Source organism: Chelonia mydas, chromosome 2, assembly GCF_015237465.2.
Source record: "Chelonia mydas isolate rCheMyd1 chromosome 2, rCheMyd1.pri.v2, whole genome shotgun sequence".
Taxonomy (NCBI): Eukaryota; Metazoa; Chordata; order Testudines; family Cheloniidae; genus Chelonia; species Chelonia mydas.
The window spans coordinates 223,415,376-223,433,831 of NC_057850.1; the positions used below are offsets into that span (position 1 = coordinate 223,415,376).

At 42.7% G+C, this 18,456-nt stretch overlaps 1 protein-coding gene across 16 annotated transcripts in view; it reads right to left on the bottom strand.

Annotated features, from left to right (window-relative positions):
* Positions 1-18,456, bottom strand: part of NSUN6 (NOP2/Sun RNA methyltransferase 6) — a 55,826-nt gene that overhangs the window by 27,613 nt on the left and 9,757 nt on the right. For all 16 annotated transcript variants that reach the window (XM_037890810.2, XM_037890813.1, XM_037890804.2 and 13 more), the window contains 2 exons: positions 17,093-17,246; positions 9,690-9,771 (listed from right to left, as the gene is read on the bottom strand). In XM_037890810.2, the coding sequence (XP_037746738.1) occupies positions 9,690-9,771; positions 17,093-17,246 (236 nt within the window). The remainder of the gene's footprint in view (positions 1-9,689; positions 9,772-17,092; positions 17,247-18,456) is intronic.

Genomic DNA, 18,456 nt, shown 5'->3' on the forward strand with positions numbered 1-18,456 from the left:
CAAGGGGTGTAAATAAACCACCCCCCCAAGAAACATAAGTTACACCGACATAAGCGCCAGTGTAAACCGTGGACTGCAGAGGTGGTTTTATTATGCCAATGGGAGAGCTCTCTCCCATCATCATAGAGCGTCTTCACCAGAAGTGCTGTAGCAGCGCAGTTGCACTGGTGCAGCTGCGCCTCTGCATGTGTAGAAAAGCCCTCACTCTCTCTATGCGGGAGGCTAGTTGAGAAGCTGAACAGCCAGGCTGACACTCAGCACCCACTGGAGTGCCTGAAGAAGTCAGACCTGCCCAGGCCACCCTTAGGGATAGCAAGCCTAGAGACAAGATAGATTTGTGTGTATACTGTTTGTTTTAAAATCCCTTTTCTCTAAAAGCTTTGTTCCAACTGGTAAAATAAACAATAAGGTGGCTCTCTAGTCACTATATACACACCACTGATCACAAGGGAAGAATCACAGTCACAGCTGCTGTACAAGCACAGTTGATACACAAGGTACAGTAGTCCAGGGAATGGCATGGAGTGGGAGAACTGGAATTCCATCTGAAGACAGGTGAAGGCAAGAAGCCTGACACATGAGGAGGCATGCTCAGAGAAACCAGGAAGGAGACAGAGATGCGGCTTGTTTTTGGTATAGACAAGGTGTTTGTAGATTAGCCAATCAGATTCCTTAATCTGAATACTAATACTAACCGAAACTTAATTTTTTTACAAATGTAAACTACAGCTCCAAAGCTAGAGATCCAATGCTAACATTAGATCTCAAACACATGGTTTAAGGCATTTGCAAGCAGGCTTTGCACTGCATTAACAGAGTACATGTACTGGGGAGAAGAGAGGGTTACTCACCTTGCACAGTAACTGAAGTTCGAGATGTGTGTCCCGTGGGTGCTCCATTTTAGGTGATCGAACACTCTAACTCTAGTCGGAGAATTTCGACAGCAGTACCTGGCTGGGCCACACGTGCTCTCCCCATCTTGCAGCAGTTGATTAGCGCTGTGCAGCCGCCACCCCTCCCCAGTTCCTTCTCTTCCGCAGAGGACTAATTAGAACTCTAAAGTAGAGGGGAGGAGGAAGGGTAGGGGACCACCCACGGGAGACACATCTTGAAGAACCTCAGTTACTGCACAAGGTAAGTAACCCTCTTCTTCTTCGAGTGATGTCCCTGTGGAAGCTCCACTTCAGGTGGCTGTAGAGCAGTGCACCTCAGGTGAAAGGAGTGGATTGGAGTTAATTCTGAATGGACGATAGGACTGGGCTATGTGGACCTTTGGTCTGACCAAGTAGGACCACTCTTATGTGGAATGTCACCTCTTGCCTATCCTTATGAGGTTTAGGGAAGAATGTGGAAAGATGGATTGGCTGGTTGAGGTGAAAAGAAGAGACTTTAGGCAAGAATTTAGGGTTGGGGGTCTCAGAGTCACCTTATTCTTAAGAAAAATCGTACATGGTGTGTCTGCCATAAAGGCCCCTATTTTTCCGACACACCTTGCTGATGTGACGGCTACTAGAAAGGCTACTTTCATGGAAAGATGTAGTAGTTAACATGTAGCCAGAGGTTTGAATGGGGCAGTTATCAGAGATCGAAGCACTAAGGTGAGGTCCCACGGAGCAGTTGGGGCTCTAGGTTCTGGGTAGAGGTTACGAACACCCTGCAGGAATTTTTTAGTAGTTGGGTGTGCAAAGACCGAAATGCCATCCACCTTGTGGTGGAAGGTTGTAATTGTAATGAATTCATTGAGAGACCTGATTTCTTAAGGTAAAGATGTAGTCCAAGACTATGGGCAGGGTAGAATTGGTGGCTTCCATTTGTTTGTTTAGGCACCACATGTGGAATCTCTTCCATTTGTGGAGGTATGTCGAGTGTGTAATTGTCCGTCTGCTGTTTAGAAAGATTCCTTAACTTCTTTGGAGCAGATCATCTCCTCACCTTGAAACCATTGAGGAGCCAAACTCTCAGACAGAGCATCTCCAGGTTTGCAAAGTTTGGCCTGCATCCTGAGAAAGATTTGGAAAAAGTGGAAGGACTTGTGGTGGTCATGCTGACATCTGTTGTAGGTATGGTGGGTGCTAATCAGAATGACTTTGGCTTGATCAGATCTGATCCTGTGTGTGACTCTGGGCAGTAGTGGGATGGGAGGGAAGGCATACAGGAGAAGTGCACCCCATGGGATGAAAAATGCATCTCATATGGATTTTGGTCCCAGACCCACTCTGGAGCATTGGAGTTGGACATTTGCTGTTCCAGCTTGTGGCAAATAGGTCTATCAATAGGAATCCCCATTGTTGAAATATGTTCTAAATCATGGACGTGTTTATTTTCCACTTGTGGTCGTGTGTGAACTTTCACCTTAGAGCGTCTGCCACGATACTCTGAGATCCCGGTAGGTAGGCGGCTGATACGTTGACGTTGTGTTCGATGCATAACGTCCACAACTTTATGGCCTCTGTGCATAGGGAGTACGATCTCGCTCCTCCCTGTTTGTCCATCATGATCTGTATGGTTTTGTTTTCAACTAGAGGCATGAAGTGCGCACAGGTATTATGAACTGTTTGCAGTTTCAGAATGTTAATGTGGAGTGTTGATTCCAAAGGAGACCACTGCCCTATGCTGTGAGGCTGTCTAAGTGGGCACCCCATCCCAGTAGGGAGGCATCCATTGTAATTACCATTTTGGGACGCGAGGGGAGGTGTAGGAAGGGGATGCCTGTGCACACGTTGTGCAGGTGAGTCCACCACTGTAACGAGTTCTTGACCTTCACTGGCATACTTAGGAGTTTGTTCAGTCTGTGTTTGCGTGGAATGCACACTGTCCTGAGGCAAGCTTGCCCGCAGCGCACGCTTAGTCTGGCATGATTTACGACATGAACACCTAGTAGACGAAGGCAGGTCACCGCCATGTGATCTAGCTGACGAAGGCAGGTCCCAGCAGATACTTGTAGACTGCGTATCATGGTATCCATCAAGTCTGTCAGGGCAACAAATCTCTGAAGTGGTAGTGATGCTTTCGCCTCTATAGAGTGTAGGTAGGCCCCAAGAAAGTCCAGTTGTTGAACTAGTGTTAGTGTTGGCTTTTGACGGTTTATTTACAGACTGAGATCTATGAAAAGTGACATTGTCTTTTGCATGGCTTTGACGGCTTCTTCTTGAGTGTGAGCCTTGATCAGACAATCATCTAAATACGGGTAGATCATGACCTCTTGCTTGTGTAGGTGGGCTGCCACTACTGCTAGAATTTTGGAAAACACTCGAGGGGCCATGGAGAGACCAAAGGGTAGTATCGTGTATTGGAAGTGGTCTTGTCCCAATACAAATTGGAGGAATTGCCTGTGTATTGCGTGCATGGTGACATGAAAATATACATCTTGCAGGTCAAGAGCTGCAAACCATTCCCCTCATTCCAATGCAGGAATTATTGTTGCTAAAGTCACCATCCTGAAATGTCTTTTGACGAATTTGTTTAATTGTATTAAAAAATAATGAGAATAGAAGCTCTTCCCTCCATGTTGTACTGGCCATGGTTCTACCGTGCTTAGTTGCAGAAGGTATTCTATTTCCTGTCTCAAGAGTGACTCATGAGAGGGGTCCCTGAAGAGCGACAGGGAGGGAGGATGGAGAGGAACTGGATGGGATAGCCAGTCTTAATCTCTAGTACCCATTCGTCAGACGTGATAAATATGCCAGAATGGGTAGAAGGGTACCAGATGGTCTGTAAACAGATGGTTGGTGGAGTGTGGAGTTAGCGACAGTAGTTGGGGGAGGTCTGTCAATCCCGTGACCAAATCTTCAAATCTGTATTTTGGAGATGGGTTGCTGTGATGTGGATGGCTGTGAAGAATTTCATCTTCGTTTGGGTGGTCTCTGAGGATCATACTGACTCTGGTTCTGTGTGTACAGAGCCTAAGACGTTGTGACATAGAATACTTGCCCTATTTACATTTTGTTGCAGGTGTATAGATGCCTAGAGATCTAAGAGTGACTCAAGTTCTTTAAGGAGTGAAGTGACTCGTCAATCTTCCTGGAAAACAGCTTTGGACCTTCAAAAGTAAGATCCTCTATGGTTGATTGCACCTCCCTTGGAAACCCCAACAGGTGCAGTTAGGAGTCCCGGTGCATTACTATGGCAGTTGCAATGGTCCTTGCAGTCAGCGGAATCCAATGTTGTCTCAAAGGCTGTTCGAGATATAAGGTGGCCTTCAGAAATGAGTGATGTAAACTGCTCTCCCTTTTTCTCTGGTGTAAGTTCAATAAAGTCTGCTAATTTTGAATATGTTGTGTGGGCATATTTTGCCAAGAGAGTTTCATAATTGGCAATTCTAAACTGTAATGTTGCTGATGAGTAGGCCTTGTGGTAGGCCTCCTTATGATGAGGTGTGGACCTGGAATAATGTTGCCTTATGAGGAAAGATTAATAAGACTGGGACTTTTCAGCTTGGAAAAGAAACAACTAAGGAGGGATATGATAGAGGTTTATAAAATCATGACTGGTGTGGAGAAAGTAAATAAGGAAGTGTTATTTACTCTATCTCATAACACAAGAACTAGGGGCCACCAAATGAAATTAGTAGGCAGCAAACAAAAGGAAGTATTTTTTCACACAACGCACAGTCAACTCTGGAACTCTTTGACAGAGGATATTGTGAAGGCCAAGACTATAACAGGATTCAAAAAAGAACTAGAAAAATTCATGGAGGATAAGTCCATCAATGGCTATTAGCCAGGATGGGCAGAGATGGTGTCCCTAATCTGGGTTTGCTAGAAGCTGGGAATGGGCGACAGGCTGGATCACTTGATGATTGCCTGTGCTGTTCATTCCCTCTGGGACACCTAGCATTGGCCACTGTCAGGAGACAGGATACTAGGCTATGTGGACCTTTGGTCTGACCAAGTAGGACCACTCTTATGTTCTTTCGTTAACAGCATCCACCACAAGAGAATTTGGTTGGGGCGGGGTGGGAAAAAAAAATTCTAGCCCCTTCGAAGGGACATAATATTTTTTGTCAACCCTCTTACACATAGGTGGGATAGTGGCAGGGGTTTTCCAGATGGTTGTGCTGGGCTCCATAATGGCTTTGTTTATGGGCAAGGCAATTTTGGAAGATGTCAAATTGTGGAGCATGTCCAAGAACTTACGCTGGGATTCGGTAACCTCTTTAAGAGGGATTTGAAGTGTGTCAGCTATTCTTTCAAACAGTTCCTGAAACTGTTTGAAATCATATCCAGTAGTAGGGGGCGGAGGCATGATGGTCTTGTGAGGTGAGGAAGACGAGCTGGTTATAGGAATAGCCTCCTGGTCTAACTCTGCTTGGTTTCCTCAAAAGTCTGTTCTTGGGAGACGTCGGGTGGTGCTACTGGCTTTGGCGAGAGTGTCTATATTTCCCTGCTGCATGGTGGCTTGGGAAAATATGGCCTGTATGCTGCCTGCAAGTCCTAGAACAACCATTGTGGTGGGAAAGGCACAGGTGGGGTTCCCCATGGGTGTCCATACCACCCTTATATGTCTGGTCTGGGATGGTGTCTAGAGTGCTCTTGTGGCTCAGATCTGATACTGGTCTGCAGGGACAAGGAATGCTGAGATGAAGAAAGTTCCCCCTCCTCATCCTCCTCTTGCGGGGGAGGCAAATGCAGCTGGTGGTGGGCGTGGTGCTGAAAGCATCAATGCATTGTCAGTACCAAGGAGAAGGGACTCAGGTTCCAGGATCACTGTCAGGTCCTTAGGTGCAAGGAACTGCTGTATTCTCAGTAACAGAGGAGGTACTTGCATTTGTTGCGATGCCGAGAATTGCTGCAGTACCTGGGGGTAATGCAGTGCTGTAGGGATAGGCGTCTACATTGACTGCACAGAGGACTTAGGAGGCTTCAGTGCCGATGCATCAGTGATGTGCAGTAGAGAGTCAGGAGGTGGCACTGGTGCCTTAGAAACTGCAGAGACACTCGGTACAGAGGATTTTGTTGTTGCCGCCAGTGCTGTAGTGAAAACGGCAGTCTCTTCGTCTTCCTTTTTGGAGCCTGCCTGCTTACGGTCTGTGGCTTTAACGGTAACGATGGTACCAGAAGCCCCTGCCGACTCATAGGTACTTTGCCACAGCTTCTTTTTAGATGCAAGTTTGGTAGGAAGACTGCAAGCTCTCCTATTTGCAGGTCTTTTAGGAGACAGGTCCTTCCCACATGAAGCTGAGGAGGGGTATCTGTCAGAAGCCGCCTTCAGTGATTAGTCACCAGGAGAAGTTTGCGTTTCTGAATCTGAGGCAGGATGGAGGGACTTCTCCATGAGAATAAGCTTACATTTGAGGTCCCTTGTTTTCCTGGTGAGGGTCTTCAGATTATGGCAATGAATGCACTTTTGGGGTACATGTGTTTCCCCCACGCCTGTGATACATTGTGAGTGTCCATCAGAGATAGGAATTGCCTCACAGCAGGAGATACAACGTTTAAATCCAGGAGATCCTGGCATTTCAAAGGGACTATCCTGTGACAGGATGAAGTTATAAAGAAATATTTTTTATATGGGGAGAAGAAAAATAGAAAGTCTTAATCAACTAGCCTGGCAGTTGAGAAGGGTTGGGGGGGGGGGGAGGGGGGAAGACATGACGGCCACGCAGCGCTAATCAACTGCTGCAACAGGCATGAGACGGGGAGAGCGCACGTGCAGATACTGCTGTCGAAATTCTCCAGCTAGAAGCACAAGGCACTCAATCACCTAAAGTGAAGCACCCACAGAGAAATCACTCGAAGAAGAAATAATATGCTGTCTTAAATTATATGTAAATATTTTAAAATATTGTCTTCCAGCTCAGTTAAAAATCTGGGCAAGAACTCAACAAAATTGCGTGTATGCTTTATTGTCCAGTTGACATCCACAGCTGTGGTAGAGTACTGGTATTTGATCAGATAATTTGGTATTTGGAGCCAATCTTTAGAATATACAGACATCTTCTAAGAAGTGCTGAATACCCACAACTCTAACTGAAGTCAATGGAAGCTGCAGCTACTTAGCATTTCTGAAAATCATACCCCAAGTGTCTAAAGCTGGTGTGATGGGCTCTACTATTATGGTCACCACTTTTACAAGACTATGATAAATTTTGTACAAAATATGCCTTGTGAAGTATCACTTGAAAACAATCTGCTGAACATTACTGTGTTGGTAAAATATGTGTATCAACATTGTATGTAAAGGTACATACATTTTGTATTGATACATGCTGTATCATTTTGCTGTAACATTCTCCAAGCTAAGAAAAGCAAGCCCAAACCAGTTTCTCAGGAATAAAAGGACAGACCAACACCCAGGCAGGTGTTGAAGAGCTATCACCTGCTTAAGCGGCCACTCTCCCAATGGGGGAAAGGTATAAAAAAGAAATTTACATTTCACCATGTGGAATGGTTCAAACCTCATGTCCACTGGATATTGCTTGTCACCGGCACTCCAACTGGGGGTAATCCTCAAAGAGGGGAGAGTGAGAATAAGAGCGGAGAGTGATATAAGAATGACAGATGGCGGCCTCCATTTCATCTCTCCACCCCATCTCTGCTCATAGCAGCTACAACGCTCAAAAGATAAAAATCATCACTGAACTGGGGGAAGGGTGGTCGTAGCTGGAAGACTTTTCAGCTAGTACAGACTGCTGTAGCATGTGGTCAGACTTTTGCTTTTAAGTTTACTTAACTTGTTAAGATAGATATTAGCTTGCATTTTACTCTTTTATTTTCTTTGTAATTACTTGTAATCATTTAACATCTATCATTCTGTAGTTAATAAACTTATCTTATTGTTTTATCTTAACTGGTTTGTTTGGGTTAAAGTGTGTAGGAAACTCTATTTGGGATAACAAGGTTGATGCATTATCATTTTCCTTCAATGAAATGATGGACTTTCGATGAGCTTGTACTATTCAGAAGACTACTGATCAGTACAAGATGCATATTTCTGGGGGACAAGGCTGGAACTAGAAATTGCAGGTGTCACTCTGTATGTAATTCATGAGTGACTGGTCAGAGCGCTCATGTGTTTAGCTGGGAGTGATTTTGCATGCTGAATGCTGTGTGAACAGACGAGGAGTTGATATTCTGACAGCACAGCAATGTAAAAGGCACCACAGGCTAGAGAATTAAGGGGACACAGCTGTTCAACAGTCCAGATTTTACCCTGGGTAATGTCACAATTGGGAACTCTAAAATTAGATCCACCCTTGAAAATGGGAACCATTAGGTACAGAAATAGAGGACTGATTCTTACCAGAGAAATCACAAATGATAGCGCACTGCTGCAGGATCTGTCAGTGTCATAGCAGACATAGCTATCACTGGCTACGTTTTGAATTGTTTCAAAAGCATCTGTCTGAGAGTTATACATTATACAACCAAAATTATAAAACTATTTCAGACTATCAAAGGCAGAACAGCTATGAATGATGGTTTAATTGGTCTGAAGTTTTACATTAGCACAGCAGCTCAGAAACACACTGGAAACCATTTTTATCTTTTATTTTAAAAACAAGGTGTCAGAAGTAATCTTCATTTTGTTTTTAAACTAGAGAACAATCTTTATGTAAAATACTGTACCAAAATTAGAAAGAGTATTAATTCCTTGGGACTAAATCTAGTTGAGATCTTGGTCTAATTACATTCTGCACTTTGATAAACAGAAATGAGAATTACTACTTATCTAAGATAATGTTTGCTCCCCATATTAAAACAAAAAAACAACAAATAAAAGACTGCAGTTTTATCATCTCATATCTCACTATGAGACTGGTGTGCCAATTGCCCTGAACGAGTAGTAGTTTATAATATAATTTGTTAGAAAACAAAACAAAAAAACACCCCCCACACCACAACCCCAAGCAGTCTTCCCCAACGATTAAAAGATGCAGAAGGATATTTCATCTGTAGTACCAAGATGACAATATTTTTAAATTAAATACTTTTGATGGTAATAATGTATTTAAAACTACAATATATTAAAAGAACAACAAGGTCCCATTGAAACCAACAACGGAAAAATTAAGGCTGGAACATAGTCCTTAAATCTCCTGCACTATGACTAGATATTCTCACAAGCAAGATATCACTTATACTTTGGAACTTCTGCGATATGGTACAATGTAGTGAATTACATATGGAACACAATGCTTTTGCTGGTTCAAGACTTTCCATATGTTTTGTTCACAGCAGAATTTTTCTAAAGGCCAAAACAAGTGATGGGTTTGTTTTTAACTAAAGATAGCCTTCTGACTGAATAATCTGCATCACCACAATAGGAATTTATGTGATAAGAGACTCAGATTCCAGACTAACCACAAGAGCTCTTTTGTAGATTCCAGCAGAAGCTGAAAACACTGCCCAGAAGATTCGAAGCCGTGCAAAAAGAGTGTGTATATATATATCAGTTTCAGTATGTCTGAAACAGATACCTGTAAATGCTTTATTCTATCTATCTATCGGGGAGTCAAGATGGGTGAGATAATATCTTTTTTTGGATCAACTGCTGTTGATTAAAGACTTAAGCTTTCAAGCTTATTCAGTGCTCTTCTTCAGATCTATAACCAACTTCCGTGAAGAAAGTATTGAATTAGGTGTTATGGAAGCACTCTGAAAATGGAATCCCTTTGGAGTCCTAATGAACCACCTGAAGGATATTTATTCTTCTGAAAATTGTACAGCCCCATTTAGTAATGCACTTACCTGCAAAAACAAATAACTGGACAGCACATTGTCCAACGAAGGACTAAGGTAGACTGGGTCTGTCATTCTTACACCTATTCCTCTGAAAAGCAAGAAACTCATATTAAATCTGATTCCACTAAATTATCTGCTCTGTTCTAAAGTTCTAAAACTACATTTTGCCATGGAAATATTCCTTTGTTCTCTTAATAATCACCTTTTCACAAGATATTCAGAAAATTTCTGAGTGACTCAATTGATACTACTTTAGCCAGTGATGGTCTGCTTTTTGTTTTTCAAGAATATTGATATTAATGATAAAGGGGTACATTCCACTTAAATCACCAGGGTTATACTTATGTAACTGTGAACAGAATTTTGCATAAGTGAAAATACATAAAAATCAACTCAAATAAAATAAACCTTTTACAGTTTTATAACCCAAGCTAATGAATACCCTTTGAAATGTCATCACATTGGATTCACCAAATGGGTGATCTGCAAAGTAAAGAAAATATTTCTCTGTATTTTGCACATTAAAAAATGGCCAAAAAAGAATGGTCTCCTCATATGTAAAACTGGCATACTACTAATTTATTTACGTTGTAGCAGTGTTGTGAGGATTAATATCTGATTAATGACTTGAAAATGTGAAGTGCTGTACAAATGTTAGGTTTTATTACTATTATTTATTAATATGCAAATCTGAGAAACTTTAAAAAGCTGGAAGAAGAATGTGAGCAGGAGAATCTGAGGACTGGAAGGGACGTTGAGAGGTCATCTAGTCCAGTCCCCTGCACTCATGGCAGGATTAAATATTATCTAGCCCAGGGGTGGGCAAACTACGACCCAGGAGCCGCATCTGGCCCTTCAGAAGTTTTAATTTGGCCCCCGAGCTCCCACTGGGGAGCAGGGTCCGGGGCTTGCCCTGCTCTGACATGCCAGCCTGGGAGCAGGGTCAGAGGCTTGCCCCGCTCTGCACGTGCCGTGGCGCCACACTGCTCCCAGAAGCAGTGGTATGTCCCCCCTCCAGCTCCTATGCGTAGGGGCAGCCGGGGGCTCTGCATGCTGCCCCTGCCTCAAGCGCTGCCCCCTCAGCTCCCAGTAGCCTGGAACCACAGCCAATGGGAGCTGCAGGGGTGGCGCCTGTGGACAGGGTGGTGCGCAGAGCTGCCTGGCTGCCCCTCTGCGGAGCTGGAGGAGGAACATGCCTTTGCTTCTGGGAGCTGCTTGAGGTAAGCGCTGCCCGGACCCTGCATCAGCCCTGATCCCCCTCCTGCCCTTCAAATCCCTCAGTCCCAGCCCAGAGCACCCTCCTGCACCCCAAGCCCCTCATCCCCAGCCCTACCCTAGAACCCGCACCCCCAGCCAGAGCCCTCACCCCCCACCCCAACCCTCAGCTCCAGCCCAGAGCCCCCTCCCGCACCCTGAACTCCTCATTTTTGGCCCTACCCCAGAGCCCGCACCCCCAGCCAGAGCCCTCACCCCCTCCCATACCCCAACCTCCAATTTCATGAGCATTCACTGCCCGCCATACAATTTCCATACCTGGATATGGCCCTTGGGCCAAAAAGTTGCCCACTCCGATCTAGACCATCCCTGACAGGTGTTTGTCTAACCTGCTCTTAAAAATCTCTAATGATGGACATTCAACAACCTCCCTAGGAAATTTATTCCAGTGCTTAAACACCCTGACAGTTAGGGAGTTTTTCTTAAATGTCCAATCTAAGCCACTCTTGCTGCAATGAAAGCCGCTTACTTGTCCTATCCTCCGAGATTAAGGAGAACAATTTTTCCTCCTTATAACCACCTTTTATGTACTTGAAAACTTATGTCCCCTCTCAGTCTTCTCTTCTCCACACTAAACAAACCCAATTTTTTCAATCTTCCCTCATAGGTCAAGTTTTCTAGACTTTTAATCATTTTTGTTGCTCTTCTCTGGACTTTCTCCAATTTGTCCACATCTTTCCTGAAACGTGGCGCCCAGAACTGGAGAACAATACTCCAGTTGAGGCCTAATCAGCGCAGAGTAGAGCAGAAAAATTATTTCTTGTGTCTTGCTTACAACACTCCTGCTAATATATCCCAGAATGATGTTTGTTTTTTTGCAACAGTGTTACACTGTTGACTCATATTTAGCTCGTGATCCACTGTGACCCCCAGATCCCTTTCCACAGTACACCTTCTTAGGCAGTTATTTCCTATTTTGTATACATGCAACTGATTGTTCCTTTCTAAGTTCCTTTCTTTACATTTGTCCTTATTGAATTTCATCCTATTTACTTCAGACCATTTCTCCAGTTTGTCCAGATCATTTTGAATTTGAATCTGATTCTCCAATGCACTTCCAGCCCCTCCCAGCTCGGTATCGTTCGCAAACTTTATAAGTGTATTCTATATGCCATTATCTAAATCATTGATGAAGATATTGAACAGAACCAGACCCAGAATTGATCCCTACAGGACCCCACTCGTTATGCCCTTCCAGCATGACTGTGAACCACTGTCTACTCTCTGGGAATGGTTTTCCAACCAGTTATGCACCCACCTTATAGTAGCTCCATATAGCTTGTATTTTGCCAGTTTATACATAGTACTGGAGAATCATAATGTCCTATATATTAAAGCCATCAACATTGATTTGCATGGAAAAACAAAATGTGTAAAGTTAACATAGGCTCTACAGGTTTACGTTTCATTAAGTGGAGATAAAAATATTACTAAGTAATCGCAACAAAAAAAGAGAAATGGCACACATGAACCTGAAAACAAAACTGCTAAATAACTGCAGTCAGCAAGAATGAATCTATTTTCCTAAGTGCAGCATGCAGACAAAGAAGAATTGAGACAGAAAAGCAAATATGACAGACTCAAGCTTTAGTGTCCTATATTCAATTTTGCCATATTGTCATCTGAGGTAGGTTTCACACTAAAGTTTTTTGTAGATTGTTTTTTAAATCAGGCACATATGTTTGATGTAACTATATGAAAAAGAGCTGTTCTGCAATACTGGACACACTTTACATACTAATTCTATGCTGGAGGGAAAAAACCCAAATCACTTTCTTTGACAGCAAAAACAAAGACGCCAAGCATGCTTGAAGATAACAAATAATTTGGCAAATAGTGTTATAAACAGATTTCATTAAAGACAGTCAACCTAAAATACAGCTCCTTTAAAATTGAAAACATCTGTGTTGGAAGGTGGTGGAAAGGGTGAGGCTGCATTTCTGGCCAAACTAAAGCAAACTTAGTGATTGCAGTAGGACAGTTTATCAAAGCTGCATCCTGCTTATTAACTTGGCAAAACTCAATGTGACAATGTCAAATGCTAGTTAAAATAAACCCACTTGTTTCCCGACCAATAATGTCTTCAGAATTCACTAAACCAGTACCTACAACCCATCCTGCAACTGTAAACTGAGAACTGGAGTATTAATAAATATTTATACTATGGTAGCACCTACAAACCCTGGTCAGCATCAAGGCTCCTTTGGGCTAGCTGCTATAAAAGCATAAACATAGTATGATTTAGGACCAGGATGGTGGCCATCTTAGCCCTCCACAGATGTGCAAGTGGAAAAGAGGACACAAGGAGCTTTCCATGCCTCTTTTGAGGGGAGGGTACAATCTCACTGGCAAACCAGAAGCATTAGCTTCCCAAAAAGCAGAGTGGGTGGGAAGGGCCACGGCAGGGCTGACCCAATGTAAGGCTGGAAGAGATCTTGAGAGGTCATTTAGTAGAATCCCCTGCACTGAGGCAGAACTAAGTACTGTATACTTAGAGAAGTGTTTGTGTAATCCAGCGTTTCTCAAACTCGGGTCCGCGGACCCCTGGGGGTCCATGAGAGTACTCCAGGGGGTCCGTGGGCCCACTGATGAACTCAACTCCTACCCCTCCCTCCCAGTACCCCCTGCACACCGGGAAAAAGCTGTTCAGTGGCATGCAGGAGACGCTGGGAGAGAAGGGGAGGAGCGGGGATGGGGCGCGCTCATGGGAGGGGGCGGAATCACGTCCAGGGCCACCGGTCCCGCTGATCAACTCCTCCCCCTCCCTTCCAGTGCCTCCTTCATACCAGGGAAGAGCTGTTCAGCGGGGTCCAGGAGGCACTGGGAGGGAGGAAGGGAGAGGAGTGGGGAAGGGATGTGCTTGGGGGAGAGGGTGGGAAGAGGAGGGGCAGGGTGGAGCAGGGGCAGGAAGATATGGGGTGCGACCTGAGGCTGAGCAAGGATCCTGGGGGTCCACGAAAAATTTTAAATCAAAATCGGGGTCTTCAGGTTGCTAAAGTTTGAGAACCGCTGGTCTAACCTGTTCTTAAAAACCAGCAATGATGGGAATTTCACAATCTCCCTTAAGATTCTATTCCAGTACTGACCTATCTTTACAGTTAGAAACTTTTCCCTAATATCTAACCTAAATCTCCCTTGCTGCAGATTAAGCCATACTTCTTGTTCTAACTTCAATGGACACAGAGAACATTTAATCACAATCTTCTTTATAGAACTGCTTAACATATGTGAAGACTTATCAGTTCCCCCCTCAGTTGTCTTCTCTCAGGACTAAACATACCCAGTTTTTTTTAAGCTTTCCTCATAGGTCAGGTTTTCTAACCCATTTGATCATTTTTGTTGCTCTTTTCTAGATTCTTTCCAGTTTGTTCATACTGGACACAATACTCCAGGTGAGGCCTTACCAGGGCCATATAGAGAAGAACAATTAACTTCTGTTTCTTAGATATGACACTCCTGTTAATACACACCAGAATTATATTAGCTTTTATTTTGCAACTGCATCACATTGTTGGCTCATATTCAATTTCTGATCTACTATAACCCTCAGATATCCTTTTCAGCAATACTACCACCTAACTAGCTATTCCCCATTTTGTAGTTATTCATTTGACTTTTTGCTTCTGAAGTGTAGTACTTTGCACTTTTTTACTGAATTTCCTCTTATTGATTTTCACACCAATTCTCCAATTTGTCGTGATTGTTTTGAATTCTAATCCTATTATCCAAAGTGTTATCAACCCATCCCAGCTGCAAATTTTATAATACTCTCCACTCCAAGTCATTAATGAAAATACTGAATAGTACCAGTACTAGGCCAAGGACGGACTCCTGTGGGACCCCACTAGATACGTACTTTCAGTTTGATGAGCCATTGATAACTATTCTTTGAGTACAGTTTTTCCAACCACTTCACAGTAATTTCATCCACTTCATAGTAATTTCATCTAGATCACACTTCTCTAGTTTGCTTATGAGAACGTCATGTAGGACAGTGCCAAAAGCCTTACTAAAATCAAGATATATCACATCTACTACTTCTCCCATCCACTAGGCATCTAACCCTCTCAAAAAGGGAAATTAGATTGGCTGCCAAGATTTGATCCTGACAAATCCAAATTGGTTATTACTTATAACCCTATTATCCTCTAGGGGCTTACAAATTGATTAATATTGTGTTCTAGTATCTTTCCAAGTATCAAAGTTATACCGACTAGTCTATAATGCCCCAAGTCATCTTTGTTCCTCTTCTCAAAGCAGGAAAACAGTACCTTTCTCTTGTCCTCTGAAACATCGCCCCTCCTCCAACAATTCTCAAAGATGATCACTAATTGTTCTGAGATTAGTTCAGCTACTACTGGGTGAATTTCATCAAGACCTGCCAACTTGAATACATCTAACTTATCTAAATATTCTTTAACCTATCCTTTCCTTATTCTAGAGTGTGTTCCATCTCCCTGGCTGTTAATATTAATTGTGTTAAGCATCTGGTCACAATTAACTATTTTAGAGAAAACAAGCAAAACAGACACTAAACACCTCAACCTTCTTGAAGCTGTCCATTATTAGCTCTCCTTCGCTGCTAAATAGAGGACCTACTCTTTCCTTCATCTTTCTCTTGTTCCTTCATCTTTCTCAATATATTTATAGAACCTCTTTTTATTGCCATTTAAGTCCCTTGTTAGGTGTAACTCATTTTGTGACTTAGCTTTTATGATTTTTGTCCCTGCATGTTTATGCTATTATTTCATATTCCCTCTTAGCAATTTGCCATTTCCACTTTTTGTAGGATTCCTTTTTGATTTTCAAGTCATTAAAGAGCTGATGCAGCCATATGAACCTCTTCTCTTCCTATATTTCCTTTTCATCAGGATAGTTTGCTGTTGTTCCTTTAATATTGTGTCTTTAAGAAACTGCCCGCTCTCCTCAACTGTTTTGCCTTAGATTTGCTTTGCATGGGACCTTATCTACTAGTTCTCTGAGTTTGCCAAAGTCTGCTTTTTTAAAATTCATTGTCCTTATTCTGCTGGTCTCACTCAGTTCCTTTCCTTAGAATCAGGAAGCCTATCACATCATGATCACTTCCACCTAAGTTGCCTTCCACCTTCACAACTAATATTGCCTGTTGGTCAAAATCAAGTCTAAAGTGACTGTGCTTCTGCTTACTTACCCACCATCTAAAACAAGTTGTCCCCAACACATTCCAAGAACTTACTGGACATTGAGTTTTGCCATATTATTTTTCGAACAGATATCTGGATAGTAAAAGTCCTCATTAATACCAGATCTTCTTTTTTGGATCTTTCTGTTGTTTGTTCTAGAAATACCTCATTCACCTCCTCCCTCTGATTTGTTGGACTGTTTTTCCCCTCTTTTATCTTCACTTAGAAGCCTTCCACTGGCCTGCCCCTAACCTCCTTTTGGACCTCAGAACAAGTGGGTACATTCTTGACGGGTACAATGCAACCTTTCCCCCCATGCCTGTCTTTCCTGAACAAGCTATACCCTCCGTCCCCCCTGCAATATTCCAGTCATGAGATTTATCAAACCAAGTCTCTTTTGCTTGTGCATTAAGACTTCCAGTTCTTCCTGTTTATTTCCAAAAGTTCTTGCATTTGTGTATAGTCATCTAAGATGTGCACACTCCCCCACGGTTTTCCCTCATTACTCCTATGACCGTATTGTAATTTTCCATTCCCCACTTCCCTCCTAACTTTCAGCCCTCTGTTAAGGTCACCTTCTTTTATACCTAACCTGAAGTCTTTTGTCACCTGCCCCCTTGGAATCTAGGTTACAGCCCTCTTTACTAGGGTGGTGAGTCAGTGTCCCAAGATGCTCTTTCTCTTCATCAGGTGGAGGAAGTACATGCTGCACCCTTTCAAGGGGTCATAGAGCAGCTGTTGTAATGTGCACTCCTGAGAAGCGCAGAAGGAAATTTTAGTCAGCCAGAATTTTTCCCAAAGCTCCCACTGCCTCAGTGTCCCTTCTCACATGCCTCCAATGTAATGTCTCATTCAAAGCCACAATCTGACTTTATGTGTATTACAGAATATTTCTAAATTCCTAGCTTTTTCCCCTCAAAAAAGAAAATAAGTGCAGCTTCTTAATCCTCATTGCAGTTACTAAGGACTTACTTCAGTGAGCCACTTGAACTGAAGATTTCACTGCGACTCAATTCTGAAATCCCATTTCCAATAAAAAGTTTGGTTCCCAGAAATTCTTTGGCGCCTCTTTTACACTTCCCTTCAATATCAGAGTATACAGAGACCACATCTCCAGCTTTCATAACTAGGGAAAGAAAGATATTTTTTAAAAATTTAAAGTTGGCAAAAGAACGGTGCCCGACTCATCCGGAACTTCTGATGGGCCATGTACTTCAACCCCTTGCAACATAGCAATATTGATTTCAGGTCAAGACAAACTTTGAGTATCTCCACTGTTAGCCAGTCCACAAAGTCACCTGGCAGTCTTCCCATTGCCTAATTATTTTCTGCACACAAAATATGACAGAGAAGCCACCTCTGTGTAAAGCATTTAGTTGAGCAAGGTACTTAAGCATGTGCCTGATCATAAGAAGACAAGTAGTCCCACTGTCTTCAAGTATCTTGCTGCACTGGTGCCTAGAAGAGCTTGAAGAACACTTTAGTCTCTGGTACAGGAGATTCTGTTAAGCCTGTTTGGAGTAAAGCAGTAAGAAAGCATGGTCTACATGTGGACTTACTGAGCTCTGCCTCTACTTGTAAAAGCTTCATTCTGAGAGCAACTATTATTCAAACTACCCTTAGAGATTTCTCCCCAGATGCTTTTCCAGAATCTTTTTATTGAAGGGCCTGGCTGGTTGTACTAGAGGAAAACTACAGAGGCAAGACTAAGCTTTTGAACTGGGAATGAACGTGGCTTGTGGGTTGTGTTTCAGAGATCTCTTTCCTATGACCAAGGGGCTAGATTAAATGTGCCCGAAGGAAAGGATCATTTTATTATGGAGACATGCTTTTAGAACTTTTAAAAACTGTATTATATTTGTGATCAATTCTTGTAGCCAGAAATAGCTTCTACACTAGATAATTTTCTTCTTGGGATGTCTACAATACCCAAAACACTGACACTCCATGTTGCTACCATCTACCTAGTATTTGTAAAATTTGCAGATATTTAACTTTGCCTCCCATCAAATTATTTGTCCATCCTCACTTGTAAAGCCAAAAGATTTTTTCCCTTGTTGTCTGTCTCTTTAGAATGCAGCAGCAGTATGTTGAATTTTTAGTTATAACTTGCAATATTCGTGTTTTCTCACCCATTCAGGCAGCTACATTGACTATCCTAAAGCTTAAATTTAAATTTGTCAAACTAAGCTTAAAGATCTTCAATCATTGATTCCTCCTTATCTGTTTCAGAGTAGCAGCTGTGTTAGTCTGTATTCGCAAAAAGAAAAGGGAGTACTTGTGGCACCTTAGAGACTAACAAATTTATCTGAGCATAAGCTTTCGTGAGCTACAGC